Raw genomic sequence first — 17,102 nt, 5'->3', positions numbered from 1 at the left:
TAATTATAAATAAAAATTATTAATTTTTTTTTTTAATTTGTATGTAATTTAACCAAGTCTAAATATTTTATTCATAATTTTAATTATTAATTTATTTTAGGTAATTTGATCAATTCAAAATGTTTAACACAACATGACTTTACAACATCTCCTCCATACTGGGTTAATGATCCATTTCAATTTATATGTGAAATCCAAAAATTATAATTAAATAATTAAATAATTAAACAATATGATTTATATATGTAATAATAGTTTAATTGGTCAAGTACCTGTGTTTAAAGTACTTTTGCTAATAATAGGTCACAACCTCAATTCTCTTGACACTCATGGGGTCACAAAGTGGTCCTATTGGGTGAATTTTCTTGGTACATATTTTAAGTAGATGTAGTGGTCACCCAATCCATAAAATTAAATATTGTAACATATTTTATGAAGGTTATGAATTAATTTATTTATTTTTTCAAATTGTTTGTGATTCTCTAAGCTTGACATATGGCTTAAGGAGTCATGACCCAAGGGCATCTAATCTGTCAATGTCACTCAGGGATCACACCCGACCTGGGGCATAATATCCCTAAGCTGACTAGATTTTTTTAGCATGTATCCCCCCTAGCATAGGGCACAACCACCCCATGAAATTTGATCTTATAATAATTGATTTTTATTAATTTATATGTTTAATTTTTTTTTTTAACATGATCGGGTACTTATATATTATAAAACTGCTTGGAGCCAAATCCAGTTACATAAGTGGATGGAAGTAGATAAAGAGAAGTCCAAAATGGGTTCGCAGACCCTGACTTCTTATAGACAAACTTGAGTAGTGTAGATTGAAAGAGAAAACGGCTGTATAGCCTTACAAACAGACCTGCAAGAAGACAAAATTTGCTAGTCATTAGTTAGATTACTAGAGCTGATTGACAGAGTCATCAATCTGGGGTTCTTTCTTGACGCTTGCTCTGGTTGAAGTCTCAGCTTGCATACTCTGAGTGATGGATTTGATGTGGGCGATTGCCTCCTCCATGTGTTTGCATTTTTCCTTTAGGCTTTCTATCTCTGCCTTGTGTTTTTCCAGTTTCTTTCTCTTTGATCTGCTATCTGCCTGAAAGTCCTCTTTGAGCTCGTTGAAATGTTTGACAAACCTTGCAATCATAAAGCAATGGGCTTTACACAGCGTGCAGTTGCCGTTTCCAAGCACTCTGTCCAGAGGATTCTCGGGCATCTCTCGATTTTCCGGAGCCTCAGTATGCTCTCTGTTTTCCGGGATCTCTGCCATTTCCAGGGAACTGATATGGATGCAGAGCGGGAACAGGGAAAAGGAGCTGGGGTGAAGAGGAAGGAGACCTGCACGAAAGAGGGAAAATGCAACGAAGAAGGAACAGAGCAGGGGAGAGATCGCACTTAAAATGGAGAACCAGGCACAGAGTTTTACCAAACTGTCGAGGAGGAGAGGAGCAGCCGAGCTGAAGGCGATATTCCGATCTTGGAGATTGCTAGCTTCCCTAGGAGCTTCTGAGAACGATCTCACAACCGATTTGAACGGATAGTTGCCTCTCTTGATGCCGAACTTCTTGAGCTGAATGCCAGGAATAGAACCTTTACTCGCCTGCGAAGAAAGGGACGTGTTTCTGATGTGCTCGTAGAGAGAAGGATTGGTGAATATATAGAGCAGAGTGGGAGGGTGAGCGGGCCGAGGATGCGGCATAAGCTCAGTGATCTGGCTAGGATTAGGCACCATCTTCAAATCTTTGCAGCAGTCTAAGGAGATCGTGAAAAGACTTTTACCGGAATTCTGCATGGGAGAGTCACGAGGAAGCTGGGATATCGAGATCCTGTGATCGGACCAAAAATGATGAGAGGTGGGCATGGAGAAGGGGGGATCGAAATTCAAAGCCTGGCGTGCAGCGTGCGACTTGACTGATTTTGGCCAGAGATCACAAGAAGGAGGGTGGGGAATGATAAGACAGAAGGTCGAATGGATGCTGGAATGACTGGTCGGGGAGTTTGACAGGCAACTAAGCCGACTATGGGACTGGTTTTTCATATATAATATCATTTTCTTTAACTTGGCCGATCTGTCTGTTGGATGCCTTAGTGGCGTAATGGTCCGCTTCAGTGTTGTTGTCTCTTAGAACGTGTTTGAAAGTCGTGTCTCCCATTTCTTTGACATTATCCTCAATCCTGAGCTTTACATTATTAAGGGCCTCTTTTTTAAATTCTGTTCCCGCCACCATAGCTGCAATGACGATGGCCGAGTCTCCCACTATTATTGGATTCCTGATTCTCAGCCGGTTTAGAATGAGGGTGCCTAAGTAGAGGCTGTAAGCTTCAGCCAGGTTGTTGGACATTTGGCCCAAACCCCATTCATAGCTTACCAGAGTTTTGCCATGGCTGTCCTTTATGATACCCCCTGCTCCAGCTTCCCCCGGGTTATTTTTGGAGGCCCCGTCGAAATGCAAAGTAGGGCGATTCTGATCTAGGATCCATTGACTTACTTCTTCCCTTGTGCCTCTGAGCTTCCAGTGTATTCTTCTCTTGCTAGCTTTGGGGTGTGCTAGTTGATTGTTGCTGTGATTGATGCTGAATTTATTATACCATTCCATCTCTTCTTTGTGCCAGCTTGATTGGTCTGGAGGAGCTACCAAGTTTGCACTTATTGTTTCAGATATGAGCGCTGTTGTTTTTGCCAGTATGAGGACAAGGTTGGGCTTCTTGTCATTAAAAATACAGTTATTCCTAGCTAACCAGATTTGCCAACTAAGGGTAGCTGGGATGCATTTCCACATACGGGTGATATTGTTTTTACCTTTCTTAGAATAAGGATAACATTTTACCCAGTTTTTTTGAAGGGAGGATAGCTGATCAAAAGTCTCTTCAATTTTCATAGGTCTGACTATCTGAGTCCAACAACTCTGAGCGAAGGGGCAGTGGAAGAATAGATGATGGCTGCTCTCCTCCTCAGTGCGACAAAAGCAGCATATTGATGGCCCCAAGATCCCTCTTTTCCTTAGATTTTCAGCGGTAAGCACCTTTCCTTTGAGGAGAGTCCAATTGAAATGTTTGACCTTTGGAATGCATTCTGATTTCCAAACAGTTGTGAAGAGGTTCCATTTGGCTGTCGAAGTGGATGCCTGGAGGAATTTGTAACCATCTCTGACAGTGAATTTCCCACCGCTTGGATCCCATTTGTACCTATCTTCAGCCCCTCTGTTGGTGGGTGCTGCGCCTGTGAGGGAGACCTTAAGATTAAGCCATAGTTCTCTGAGTTCATTGGGGATTTGAAGGTCCTTCCAGCCCTGCCAGGTGTTTCGGTCCCAAGTTGAAATATCATACAAGGAGGTTAAGTTTTTAGCTTCCATCCAGATGTGCAGAGGCCTGAGATTTTGGTTGTGGATTCTTGGTCTGGCGCCCATGATTCTATCTGTCCAGATATTGACCTCCTGGCCGCTTCCAGGCACTTTGGAAATGTTCTCTCTGAACTGAGGAAGGACTTTTTTAATTAGCTTCCAAACAGGGGTGCAAGATCTTTCAGCTATTGTTTCGGAAAGAAGATTAAAATTTGGTCCATTCAGATATTTCCTCTTCAATACTTCCACCCACCAAGAGCCTTTGCCGGTGAGGATTCTCCAAATTAGTTTAAAGCCCATAGCCCGGTTGGAGAAGCTCGGAATTTTGATGGCGAGCCCACCTTTGTCATAGGGAAGGATGACTTGTTCCCATTTGACAAGGCTAAATTTCTTGGATTCTTGCTTTCCCCCCTGCCAGAGAAAACTTCTCATTAGTAATTCCATGTGCTTATGTGTGCTGGCGGGAGCCAAAGTGACCGCATATTGGTAGATGGGGAGAGCAGAGAGAACAACCTTTATAAGGGTCGATCTACCAGCCAGGTTTAGCCAAGAAACTCCCCAACTTTGAAGGAGACCTCTCATCTTTTCTATGTGTTTGGCCCATATCTCAGCCTTAACTGTTTCTTTGGCTAAAGGCAGACCAAGATAAGAGAAATAACTCCAGTTCCTCTGCATTGGAATGTCCAGAATCAGAGAGATTCTTTGCCTTATTTGTTCAGGGACATTCCAGGTATAGATCTTGCATTTTTTGTTATTCAGCATCCCTCCATAGGCAGCTAGGAAGGCATCCAAGACTTTCTTGAATCTTTTTGCCATTAGGCTTGAGGCTCCCCCAATGAGAAGGGTATCATCCACGAAGAGCGAATGATTAATCTCTTTAGTCCCTCTTTCTATACCAATTCCAGTGATCTCTTTTTGCTTGCGGAGTTTTTCTAAGTGAATGCTCAGAGTTTCCGCCATTATGATGTATAAGAAAGGGGAGAGAGGGCAGCCTTGCCTCAATCCCCTGGTGCTTCTAAAATACCTGCTTGGGCGACCATTAATCAGAGGGGCAGTCCAAGGGTTGGAGATACAACCAGAGATGGTGCTTATGAAGTTGTTTGAAATCCCGAACTTTTTGAGAACTGCAGTTAGGAAGTGGTGGTCGACTCTATCGAAAGCGTTTGCCATATCAAGTTTGATTATCATTCCTCGTTCCTTCCTGCTGATGCTGCTGTGAATTGCCTCTTGAATAAGTATGACATTATCTGTGATTTGCCTGTGGGGAACAAATCCCCCTTGGTTCTCTGAGATTAAATAAGGAAGGAGCTTTTTGAGCCTATTGGCTAGAATTTTGGTTACTATCTTGTAGGAAACATTACAAAGGGAAATTGGCCGGAAGCGGTCGAAAGAACGAGGGTTAACGTCCTTAGGGATGAGAGCTAGATGTGAGGATTTTGTGTTGTCTCCCATCTTGTGATTTTTAAAAACGTTTTTGACCATCCGCACAAAGTCTTTTTTGATTGTGTCCCAATGGTTTCGGTAAAAGGCCACCGTAAAACCATCAGGGCCCGGAGCCTTGTCCTGTTGCATACTGAATGCTGCCTCCCTAATTTCCTCTTCTGTGACCTCATGATCCAGATCTCTATTTTGAGGGTCTGAGATTTTGTTTTCAACTGCGCTAAGGAAGTCAGAGCTGTCCGACTGCTGGGGGGCTGCTGCTAGAAGAGATTTAAAGTGGTTGAAAGCCGCCTCCTTAATTTCATCTTGGTCGCTGTACTCATGCCCTTCTGCCTCAATTTTGTCTATCTGATTCCCAGCGCGCCTGAGCTTTATGTTGTTGTGGAAGAAGGAGGTATTTTTGTCACCCGCCCTCAGCCATAGGCACCTCGATTTCTGCCTTTGTTCCTCTTCCTCAGCTCGATTTTGTCTATATAGCTCCCTGTACATTTCATTTTCATGGATTATATCTTCGTTTGTGGGTTGGCTGTTCTCCTTTTCTTTATTCCACTGCTCCATTTGCGTATGCAGATCCATTTTTTTCCTCTTCTCCATTGCAGCGTATTCCTTGGCCCATTGTTTAATGACTGCTCTTAGGGATTTTAATTTGGTTTCCCAGACGTAGTAAGGCGATCCCCACACTTCCTTTGCCCACTGATTTTGAACGAGGGAGCGAAAGTCTTCTTTATAATCCCATATTTTGTTGTATTTGAAGGGGAGGGGCCCCAGATTTCTCCCTTTTTCCATGTTCATCACCACAGGTTTGTGATCAGAGGCCGAAGCTTGAATGATTTTGCTCTTGATGGTAGAGAAGCTTGCTGCTATTCTTTCCTGCACGAGAAATCTATCTAACCTCTCTTTGATATTGTGGCAGCTTGTTCTTTTGTTACTCCATGTGTATTTCCGTTGAAGGGAGGTATGTCAATGAGATTATGAGACTGAATTATAGCCTCCAGCGCCTCTCTTGAGGGGTCCGAATGAAAGTTTCCTCCTAACTTTTCATCCACATTTCTTATGAGATTCAGATCTCCTCCCAGAATTATGTTACTGTCGTGGGAGGACTGTAATTCTAAGGATAGAGAGTCCCAACACGTTGATTTTTCCATGTAATGGTTTGGGGCGTAGATGTTGTATATGCTGTAGACTTCTTGAGAGGCTTTGTTTCTGAGTTCTGTTCTTATCCACCAATTGCAAGATTGGAGGTTGATGTGAATCCATTTATTCTTGTTATAGAGTGTTCCTATACCTCCTGATGCTCCTTCTGATCCTATTGAGTAACCTTCAAAATTTTTGAATCGTTTAACTTGTTTTTGAAAATCTTGGTCTGAGATTTTGGTCTCCTGGATGAGGACAATGTCTGGCTGCTCCTGATTTATTAAGTCACGAACTGCATTTATTTTTAAGGAGGAGCCCATCCCCCTACAGTTCCAAGAGACCAGATTCATCATTTACCAGTTTTTGGGTGAGTCCCGCTTCTCTCCTTGGTTTTTTCCCCACTTCCTTTTTGCCTGTCTAGATAGGAGTCCATTGGTTGCTGTGCTCCAGTAGCCATTTCTTTTGCTGCTGTCTCATCTCTAAGTTCCTTGTTTGACTTTCTACCTGCCTTTCTTGGGGGATCTATGGGGAGACTGGTTTCTTTCAGTTTATTTCTGGTGAGTATTCTCTCTATTGTTGGAGGAGGGGAGGGTAGAGGGATCGAAGGAGAGGAGATGACAGCTAATGAGTTGTTGCGAGGGGAAGGGGGAGGAGAAGAGGGATCTTCAACTTCCAAGGATTCAAAAGGGTTGGAGGTGGAGGGAAAAGAGGGAGCTGAGCTGGGTGGGGAGGGGAGGGAGGGGGGGGTTTTCCAGGGAGGGGTTAGAACTGGGCCCTTGAGAGGAAGAAGATTTTTTCTTTTTTACTTGTTCCCATTGGCCATCCGGAGATTCTTCATTTTCAATAGATTCATTTGGTTTTGATTTGCTACATCTATTTGCAAAGTGTCCGTATTCGTGACATACCTTGCATTTGAAGGGCATTTGCTCGTAGTCCAGCTGTTGGATGTGCGTCCATTGGTCGACCTTGATCTTGATGGCTTCCGGCAGGCCTTTCCCAAGATCTACTTCTACACAAATCCTGGCGCACGCATGCATGTTCTCCCTTGGCTCGGATCTGTCGATATATTTGCCGACTGCATTCCCTATTGCCTTTACTGATTCGTCCCCCCAACAGTGGAGCGGTAGGTGTGGGAGGCGGACCCAGACCGGAACTGCGTTTGGGATGTCCATTTCCGGATCGAAGTCTGGAGTCCATCTGTTCAGATAGAGGCCTCTTGAGTCCATGAAGTAGGGGTCGTTTCTAAATATGAGATTCCAGTCCTCTTTTGTTTCGAAGATGAATGTATAATAGCCCCTTCCACAAAATCTGATGGCTATTTTCCCTTGTGTCATTGCGATCCAGTTGCGCTCCACCCATTTTTGGACTGATCTTGGAGAAGGCCAGAGGCCGGTGAACTGACCTACGAGACCTCTTTCAGCAAGGGTGATTGCAGATTTCCTTGGCAGAGATGGAGGGAGAGATACCTCGGGGATTTCGTCCAGTTTCTTAATAAACTTAGAGACAGAGGGACGAGTTTTTGCAGAGGCAATATCAGGGATCAGGGAAGCGAAGAGCTCTGCATGATTCTCTGGATCAGGGGGGGGGCGTTCCCAGCCATTCAAGACTGAGAAGCCAGCTCAAAAGGGCGAGATCAGGGAAAGGGCCCCAGCGTAGGGCCGGGCAGGAGGCCCGAGGAAGGAAGCGCAGCGCGCAGGAGGGAGGAAGGCAGCGACTGGCGGCAGCCTGCCAGGCAGAGCCTGGGGAGCAGAACCAGTCAAGCGCGGGAAGTTTGAATCGCCTCCAGCAGCCTCCGTCTGTCGATCTGATGCCCCCACCTTTATTACCTATGTTTAAATTTTCACAACTTAAAAAATAACAATATATTTATTTTATTTGTTTTCAAAAAACATAAATTACTTTTACTATTAAATTTATTTTAATTTCTCAATTAAAAAAAAACAATAATACAAAATAAGAATTAAAAAATAATTAGAATTAATGTTTAAAATAAAATCCCACAACCATAACCACAGTTAACACAACAAATGTGTCTAGCATATATAGGCAACATAAGAGAAAAAAATGAATACCTAAATAAATTTAATTAAAAAAAATAAGCCACCCTACATTATTAAGAGACCTTTATAATTGATTTAAGTTACTAAAAATTTGCCTTTTATAACATGTAATAAAAATTATTATTATTATTATTAACAAAGTTGGATATTTGATATTCATTCCAAAAAATAGGGGATAGGGAAAGCAACGCTTCCCATTACAAAAGTGTTGAAGAGATCAAGGAAGAAGAGGGAAACAACATCCTTGAATATTTCTTTGCAATTATTGAGTTAACTTCATAAGTTCCTAATTTGCCTACATGATCTAACTTATATATCTTGACAAACTGTTGTAGCAGTAATTTACATTTACATCTCATAACTATATATGAAGATTATATAGATGTTTAGAGCCGAAAACTCCTGGCTAGGAGCAAAAATGGTTTTGTTTCAAAAAAAAAAAAAAAATTCTTTTCATTCCTCAATTTTTTTCTCGTGTTGTGGTTTATTTTTGATATTGTGATCCAAGGTGTTACTTTCCCCTAGCTTCTTTGCAATAAAATCTCGAAGAAAGGTGATAGTGTTCTCCAGATGGGCACATTTGTTATTGAACTTTTCAAATTCTTCATGATGTTTGCTGAGATGTTGTAGAATGAAAGCGTTCTTTGACCTCGTCTAGTTTTGTATTTGTTCATGCATGGATCAGATATGATCCAACACCACTTTGTGCACTTTATAATGAGAACATGGTTGTATCTTTGGGGAAATTTCCATTGGATCCATTTGGGAAGAAGAAGGACAGAAGAGGGAGAACACTCAGCCAACACAGGGGATGAGGGACGAATCATGAGGGGAAGAGGAACAAAGGATCGTAGAACAAGGATAAGCACAACATAGGAGAAGAGGGACGAGACACAGCGGGTAATAACAACACCAAAGGAGGAAATACAAAGTTGGGGAGATGAGAGGAGGCAGGGTAAAATAGAGAGGAGGGTCAAATGAGAAGCTCGAGGGTCAGAGAAGGAATGATCACCAGGAGGTTGGTAAGTAGAGGAAGTAGAGAAAAAAGTACGAGGAAAGGATTTGAATGGTATGGAGAAAAGATCTAAGGAAGAAATATATTGCATTGGGATAATGTAGTTGACAAAGGTAGGAAGGTACAAGATTCTGAGGGAGAATTCCCATAGCACGAGTATAATTAGAGGAAGATAAAGATTAGAGGATTTAGGGAATTATTTTATTGGAGACTTCCTTATCTATTTTTATTTCTCCCTAGGGACAAGCTACCACATTGTTTGCATATATGTCAACAACCTTATTGTTTTCTCTAAAGATGAGATAGAAGGTGACATTTCCCAAATTTTTTAGTTGGAGATGATTTATGGATATTATTTCTGTGATACCAACATTTTTCAGCCTTAAATTCTTTACCATTTGATTGATAAGGATTGAATAATCTCCAAAGATGATAGGATTCAAATAATTTTTCCTATTTCGAATTTGAGATCCTAGAAGAAATCCATATTCTTCAACTTTGTTGTTCCATTCTATTCCAATACCCCATTTGAAGATTCACACATTTTTCTTTTCTTGATCCATTACATAGCCACCATCTCCTTCTCTTCAAGGATTGGATTTTGAAGCACCATGACTAATGAACATGGCCTGTTTAGAGTACTTAACCATAACATCAACTCTTTTTATTTCAAGTGAATTTTCCAATCTTTGAATTTAATTGGCGCTATTCTAAGAGAACTTCTTATGTTCTAAGGCCTCTCTGATCAAAACTCATCCATATTTATTCTTCATGTTGGGAGATACTTTGATCTAGATTTTTCAATCCTTTTGCAAAAAGGAATTCTGTTGCTATCTCCCAAGTTTTGGAAAGAACTTTTCTGACTTCTGGTTTGATATTTTGAAAAATTTGGCTATTTCTCGCAAGCCAAATTTTCCAACATAAAAAAGAGGGAAGGTTTTTCCAGAACTTATTTATCAAGTTCTTGTTTTTTAAGGAGTATGGGTAATCGTTTTTCGAATTTGAATAGAAATCGAAGATGGTGAGATTGATATTAATGGATTTTTCAATTGGGTAAACCAACAAGGTCCCACATTCTTCAGCAAACCTGCATCCTAAAAGGAGATGTTGAATAGTTTTTTTTTGGTCTTTGCACAAGGGAGAACGAGAGGGACCGAGAATGCATTTTTTCTTGAGGTTTTCTATTGTAAGAATATTCCCTTTTAACATGGTCCAAATGAAAATTTTAATTTTTGGAAGAATCTCTATCTTCCAAACTACTTTCTAAAGAGACCAATCCTAGTGATCTTGTTGTTCTTGAAGCTTCATACACCCTTATTTTACAGTAAACTCTCCTCCTGTTGGATTCCATTTTAAGGAGCCTTGTTGTCCATATTTTATAGGAGTTGCGCCATTGAGATGAGAAAGGAGTATGTCCCATTGAGGTTTGATATCTAGGGAGAAAGTTGGAGAAATACAACGTTCCCAAGAATTATCATTCTGATTCCATTATGATATTTGTTACAAGGAGAATATTCCCTTATTAATCACTCAAGTTTTAAGGTCCTGAATTCCATGGAGATCTAAGAGAGGAGCATTTCCCATTATACTATCACTCCAATTTTTTATGTCCTATCCACCCCTTAGGATTTTTGATGTTTTTTATTTGACAAGAGGGAGGAATTTTTTTATTAATTTCCAGATTTGAGAGAAAGTTATAGTGGGCATTTTTCCAGTGAGAAAGGATTGGTGAGGATAGTTAAGATATTTTTCCTTCAAAACTTTCTTCCACCAAGTGCACTCTCTTGTTATAAATGTCCAAATGACCTTAGTTACTAAGCCTATATTCCTTAATCCAAGAAGGCGGATGGAGATTCCTCCTTTTTCATATGCATCAATTACCTGGTTCCATTTTACCAAACTAAATTTTTTTTCTCATTCTTGCCTCCCTACCAAAAGAATTTTCTGATAATTAGTTCTATTTGCTTATGGACTCCAACAAGGACATGAACTATATAAAATTGGTAGAGAGGAAAAACTAATACGGATTTAATCACCGTTATCCTCCCTGCAAGGTTAAGCCAAAGGATTCCCTAATTTTGATTTTTTCCTTCATTTTTTCTATATAATTATTCCATATTTCTGAATTCATAATTTATTTTGTGATGGGCAATCCCAAGTACTTAAAATGATCCCAATTTTCTTGGAAAGGAACTCCTAATATTTTGGATATACACTGAGGAGTTCTTGCAGGAACATTCCAGCCATCTATATTACTTTTTGAGTTGTTTAGGAGGCAACCAAAGACCTCCAAAAAACTATCCTGGACGCTTTTGAACATTCTAGCCTCAATACACAAAGCACCTCCTAAGAATAAGATTTCATCGGCAAATAAAGAGTGACTAATACTCTTGACACCTTTGTTGAAGAATAATCTAGTGATAGAGCCATTCCTCCTACATTGTTCCAAGTTCCTGCTGAGATATTCGACCATTATTATGTAGAGGAAAGGGGAGAGCATGAAGACCTCTCTTAACCCTCTTGAGCTTTGATAAAAGCAGTTAGGCCTTCCATTTATAAGGGGGGAAATCCAGGGGCCTATAACGCATAATTTTATGAGGCCTATGAATTTAGGAGAAAACCCTTAAGAACAACTGAGAGAAAGGAGATATGTGAGTGTGTGTTCGTATGATCACCTATGCGTATGTCGATCGTTTATACATCATTTTGTTGAATTCCTGATGAACAGACTCCCCTTTGACAGCCGGACCATCACCCCACTTTCGACTCGATCAACTGTCAACCAGAACAACGCAGAAGCACCAAGCTAGTCTTTTCAAGTTGCGTTGCTTGCAAGAAATTCAATCAACCCTCATGTTGGCCACCCAAACAGTCGGACCTGGCAGTCACCTCAGAACTGACTCCCTTAAAAAATTGTGTAGAGGCCACTGACCTTACTCGCTCAGCTGACTGAGGAAATTGCTCAGACAAGCCGAATAGACACCAAGTTCCCGTCCTTGTCTCTCTCAGAAAATTGCACAGTTTTCCTAGTCACACATCCCGACTATTCATCTCAGAAATTGCGCAGTGTTCATGAGTAGGCCTTCGGCTACCCATCAGTCAGCTCAGCTCAAAATTGCGCAGAGATGATCATTAGGCCGGCCTCTCGACCTCAGTGTAGTCTCTCTTGCTAGCAGCCCCTAGTAGCAGACTGCCAGTTCCCTCCAGGAATTGCGTAGCTTCTGCTGCCAGTGTCTTCAGTAGCCAACTAGCAGTTCCCTCTGGAAATTTCATAGTTTTGGCTGTTAGTGATCCCAGTAGCCAACTGCCAGTTCCCTCTGGGAATTGTGCAATTTTGGTTGCTCGTCTCTTAGGCAGTTACCCCAAAAAAATTATGCAATCCCTGCCTGCTGACACTTCATGCACCCCGACCGGCTCCTCTGGAAAATTGCGCAAATCGGGCTATCCAGCCCCGCTTCCCGTTCGTTCTAAAAAATGCGCAGAACATGACTTCCTTTCCTTTTAGCAACCTGGACTGTCCCTCCCAAAATTTGCGCAATTTTTCCTCCCAACCAAGCCAAACCTCACAGACAGTCATTTTCGACTCATATTTCCCATCTCCATCACTCAGTGAATCTTGCGTAGTTTTCATCAGCAGTGCCCGGAGCCATCATCCCACTTCGCAACCTTGGCACCTCTCTCGGTCACCTGCATCCGAAATGATCATGTGTCATGGTAGACTAGGAGGTTTTGGATTTGATGTCGTCTCGTCATGAGTGACTGTAGGTACAGGTACACCAACAAACATGGCAAGAAGACGAATGGGATGAATGAAGGGAGCACATGCAGAAGGACATGTTCACCAATAGACGAATGAACGATGCATGCGAAATAGAGGGACGCGATGAACATGCACCTTCGCGAACAGATGAGCCTGTCAAGCCTCCCAACATGCAAGGAAGGAAAAACATGCAAAAGCTTCATAAAGCAAACCAAGGACCATCAAAGACTCTTCGCACTTCGCCTTGTGGAGGTGAAGCTATGATACACCATGAAGACATCCATCACCTAGTAGCATTGTAACTCGACATGCACTCCAGTAGCAACACGAATGTACTGGCACTATCTTTTCAAGTCATGTCGATTCATGTCATGAGTCATGTCACCCACATCTCCACTATGGGCTATGTTGTCAATCAATGTGATGTAACGTGGAAGTCCAAGAGACCCACTTGTTGAACAAAGAGTCATGTAAGTCGAAAAGTCACGGAAGTCAAATGGTCATGAGGGTAGTTGAACAACCACAAGGGTTAGTTTCACCCTTGGCTATAAAGACCCCCTCATTTGTACATGCAAAGGAATTTTTCACCTTAGCTCCTCCCACATAGCCAAGAGAGTCTGTAATCTTTTCTTTGAGGAGTAAGCAATGGCTCCAACGCCCCGCACTCGGGGTTAGTGATGTATGGTGTAATGATGTGTCTTGGAACTTTCACTTAGTTCAGAAGCCTGTTACAGGCCAGCATGTTTTCACACATGTATTATATATGTTATAAGACTGATCTTTAACACTTGTAATGCATGTTGCTTTAACCTGTGTTCTACATCTGAACTGTTTCATTTGTTGTAATACATAATCTGTTAATGGAAATATGTTGTATATGCTATTAACATTGTCTCGCCCATGTAGACTGCTCTCTTGGACATCAGACAAACCTTTCACATGAAGCTTTTTGTAACGACCGTTGCACTTGTTCAAACTTATTCATTGAGTTTTGTATGTGTTATCTTACCTTGTATGTTGTGACTGTCGCATCCATGTCGACTTCTACTCCGAAAGATGTGCATGTCCTATTGGGTTGTGTGTTCCTAGCCGAGTTAGGACTGCATCCCATCCAGCCTAGAACTCACTTTCACCATTTTCCCTTTTTACAGTGAAAGAACCATTGACACGAGTACACCTACACTCACCACACACGTGGAACTCACTTCTCGAAGACAAAGCAAATGACTCTCTTGTGCTGACAAGCAAGAGTTGAGGAAAATCCTTAAGACAATGGCAATCAGGCCATCATACCGGATGGGACTCCCACACCAAATGGTGTGAGGTCTAGTTGGTACTTCATACCAGGGTGATCCCCTAAATGTTGGCGGGTCTAGCACCATCAACAATACCATTTCATCACTCTCTTGTGCTGACAACTAGAGTCGAGACAAACCTTTAAGTATTTTGGAAACTGGGCTATTATACTAGATGGGACTCCTACACCAAATGGTGTGAGGTCTGATTGGAACTTCATATCAGGGAGATCCCCTAAATGTTGGTGGATCCAACACTGCCAACAATTGGGTTCTACATTTAATGACTTGATGCTTCAAAAGTTTAGTTCATTTGTAGTGTGGCAATGCCTCAGATTCAGTGATTCAGCTTCACATGTTTGTTTGGGTTTATTGTTAATATGGGTCTAGTTTGAAAATTTGATGAAATATGGACTACAAAATGTTTGATGATTTTTTAATAAGTGGATCTAGGCTAAAATATTTTGAAAAGTGGTCTACAAGGAGTTGAGGGTTTGAGCCTTCAGAAAGGGGGTAAGAGCTTGCTTCCTGTAGGAGTCGGTAAACGCGTTCAGGGGGTTGTAGCTACCTTATAATGGGTGTAAGAGAACAAGAGAAGGTTGTATCCTTCTGTAGGTAGGTGCCTACGTACTGACAAGAGTTTGCATCAGTACAAATGTAATATTTTTTCTTTATATCATAAGGAAGAAGGCAGAGACAACAACAATGATGGTTTTATCCCACATTGGGTTTCCACCTAAAATCGTGGTTCTCTATGTGTGTTTGTTGTGATTTCTTTATGTTCTTTATTGTATATTGAAAAGTAATTGATATACTAATGCAATTATTAAATATAATCATCTGATAGAATACATGAAAAATCAGTAAATTGGACATACGGTGGCTTCGTTCTTTTGAATTAGCATACATATGTTGGTTTCTTTAATAACAATAACATTTGTGGACCTCTAAATTAGACATAAATTAAGGCCCATCTGACCATCCTTCAACACATTAAACCTCTCTTTTTGTATTATATAATGTATTTTTAATTTTAGTGTGTTCATTAGGAAGGCTTATGGATAATTGCATATTTGTGCGTAATATTATTTATTTTTGTGGAATATTATGAGAATATTGGGAAATTTATGGAGATTTGGAGGAAGAGATAATCTAGGGACCTGCTCCCTACTACATGAGGATCAATATTAAATCATAAATCGACAAGATATTTTGGAATTATGGCACATATTGTGGAGTTCCAATGATTGAGAAAATATAGGAATGTATTTCGTGCCATTTAATTCAGATTTCTAGTATTGGGAACCATATACACTAGTCAAGAGATTTTGGTGGGGAAATCTTCCTCCTTTCATGGGGGATGATGCCTAATCATTTTTTTATAAGCATCAAGTTGACTTTTCCTCTAGTTGTTGATTTTTATTAGTCTTCTTTTGGAGAGAACTCGTATTTTTGCAGCTCCACTTTCATTTCTTGCAGGGATGTAATTGTATTGATGGAAATAATGAAGATTGGTGCCATGTTCAGCTTCTAAATCTTGGCATCCTCCATAGGACTCTAATTTTCCTTAGGCTTGGCCATCCCAGGAGACTAAGATCTCTTTTGTAGCATTTACTTTTCTTCTTTTCAATTCTTCTTCACATGCATCTCTTGTTCTTGTTTTCTATTTCTTCATTTAGGATTAATTATTTCTTGTTGTAGGATTGGGTTAAATGGTTTAAGTAAGTTACTTTTCAGGATAAAAAGCATAATTTAATCATTGGAACATATTTTTAAGGTCATAGCAATCATTGAGCTACTTGGATTAGTTTGTTTATTCTGCAATCTAGATTTCTGGAAGTCCCTCCTAGCAAATAACAATAAATTTATTTTATTTTTTAGAGTATTCTAATGAGATTCAATCGAGTTTATTCCACTTCCATTAGATCAAAAAAACATTCTAGTTAATAAAAAAAATTACCCCATGGCATTTTGACTTGATTAGGTTAGGCATTTGATAGATTTACTAGCTCACTAGTTCTCGAATTTCTAGATTTTAGACTAGTAATTTTTTGCTATTTTTTATCATGAGTTAAGAGAGGTATTTTTGAGTGATTCCATTTGTAATAGAGACCTAATTCCTACTGGTCAATAACAAAAATTTTCCCATCCAATTTGGATTTGATTTGCTTGGTCATTCGGTGAATTATAGTTTCATGTAGTAAATTTGTTGTTTCTTGTAGTACTCTTCCAGCATGTATATACTTGCCCATATTTTCTCAAAAAGATTGGATTTGGTACCTTAGGGTTGAATCATCACCCCTAGGCTCTAAATCAATGATTATGGAAGACTAAAGACCACTTAGGACTTTCCTCTTTACCCATGCCAAAAATTTCAGTGATTTGGGCTAATGGAAAAATTTATGAAATCGATAATACAATGATGATTGCCACATCTAATGAACTATGTTAATGGATCTAAATTCTTTTAAATGTAATGGTTAACATTTACTTCATGATATTTACTTTATGCAATTAGAATAGGTTTCTTTCCTTGTATTTTCTTTCTTGCAATAGGTTAAGGTTTCCATTTCAAGCATTTCATTTTCTGCAATTAGTTTAGGATTTGATTTCATTACATGCACTCTATTAAATCATGGCATCGAAGGAAGGACACATACCTCTTAAGTTTGTTCGAAGCCCGGGTTGATACTTAAAGTTGGTATCCTTAGGAGTTGCAACATTCTTGTTGCAATACCGAGGCTCATCACTTTTTGACATCGTAACTCAACAAGAATGATGCAATTAGTTTAGTATTTGATTTCACTACATGCACTACATTAAAGTTTGACATCAAAGGAAGGATACATTGTATGCTTCACATATAGTGCTGATACCTCTTAAGTTTGTACGAACCTCGGATTGATAATTAAAGTTGGTAGCCTTGGGAGTTGTATCATTATTGTTGCAATACCGAGGATCATTAAGCATACATATTTCATAATATAAAATTCATAATTTTGAATTTAAAATGTTGATTCACTCGCACCCACCCCCCCTCTCCCTCGG

At 40.2% G+C, this 17,102-nt stretch overlaps 1 protein-coding gene across 1 annotated transcript; it reads right to left on the bottom strand.

The window, feature by feature from the left end:
• Positions 1-2,027: 2,027 nt before the first annotated feature.
• Positions 2,028-5,576, bottom strand: LOC149213295 (uncharacterized). Its single transcript, XM_089388965.1, has one exon. It carries the CDS (start codon positions 5,574-5,576, stop codon positions 2,028-2,030), a length of 3,549 nt encoding a protein of 1,182 aa, XP_089245091.1.
• Positions 5,577-17,102: the final 11,526 nt, after the last annotated feature.

The sequence above is a fragment of the Pinus tabuliformis genome, chromosome 1_1 (genome assembly GCF_031772625.1).
Source record: "Pinus tabuliformis cultivar Carrire ecotype Pingquan chromosome 1_1, CPIR1, whole genome shotgun sequence".
NCBI classification, from domain to species: domain Eukaryota; kingdom Viridiplantae; phylum Streptophyta; class Pinopsida; order Pinales; family Pinaceae; genus Pinus; species Pinus tabuliformis.
This window is presented reverse-complemented; position numbering and strand designations above follow the sequence as displayed.

Bases quoted from the DNA above. Each gene is read 5' to 3' on its own strand.
- LOC149213295 (XM_089388965.1), bottom strand. From the start codon at position 5,576: ATGGAAAAAGGGAGAAATCTGGGGCCCCTCCCCTTCAAATACAACAAA.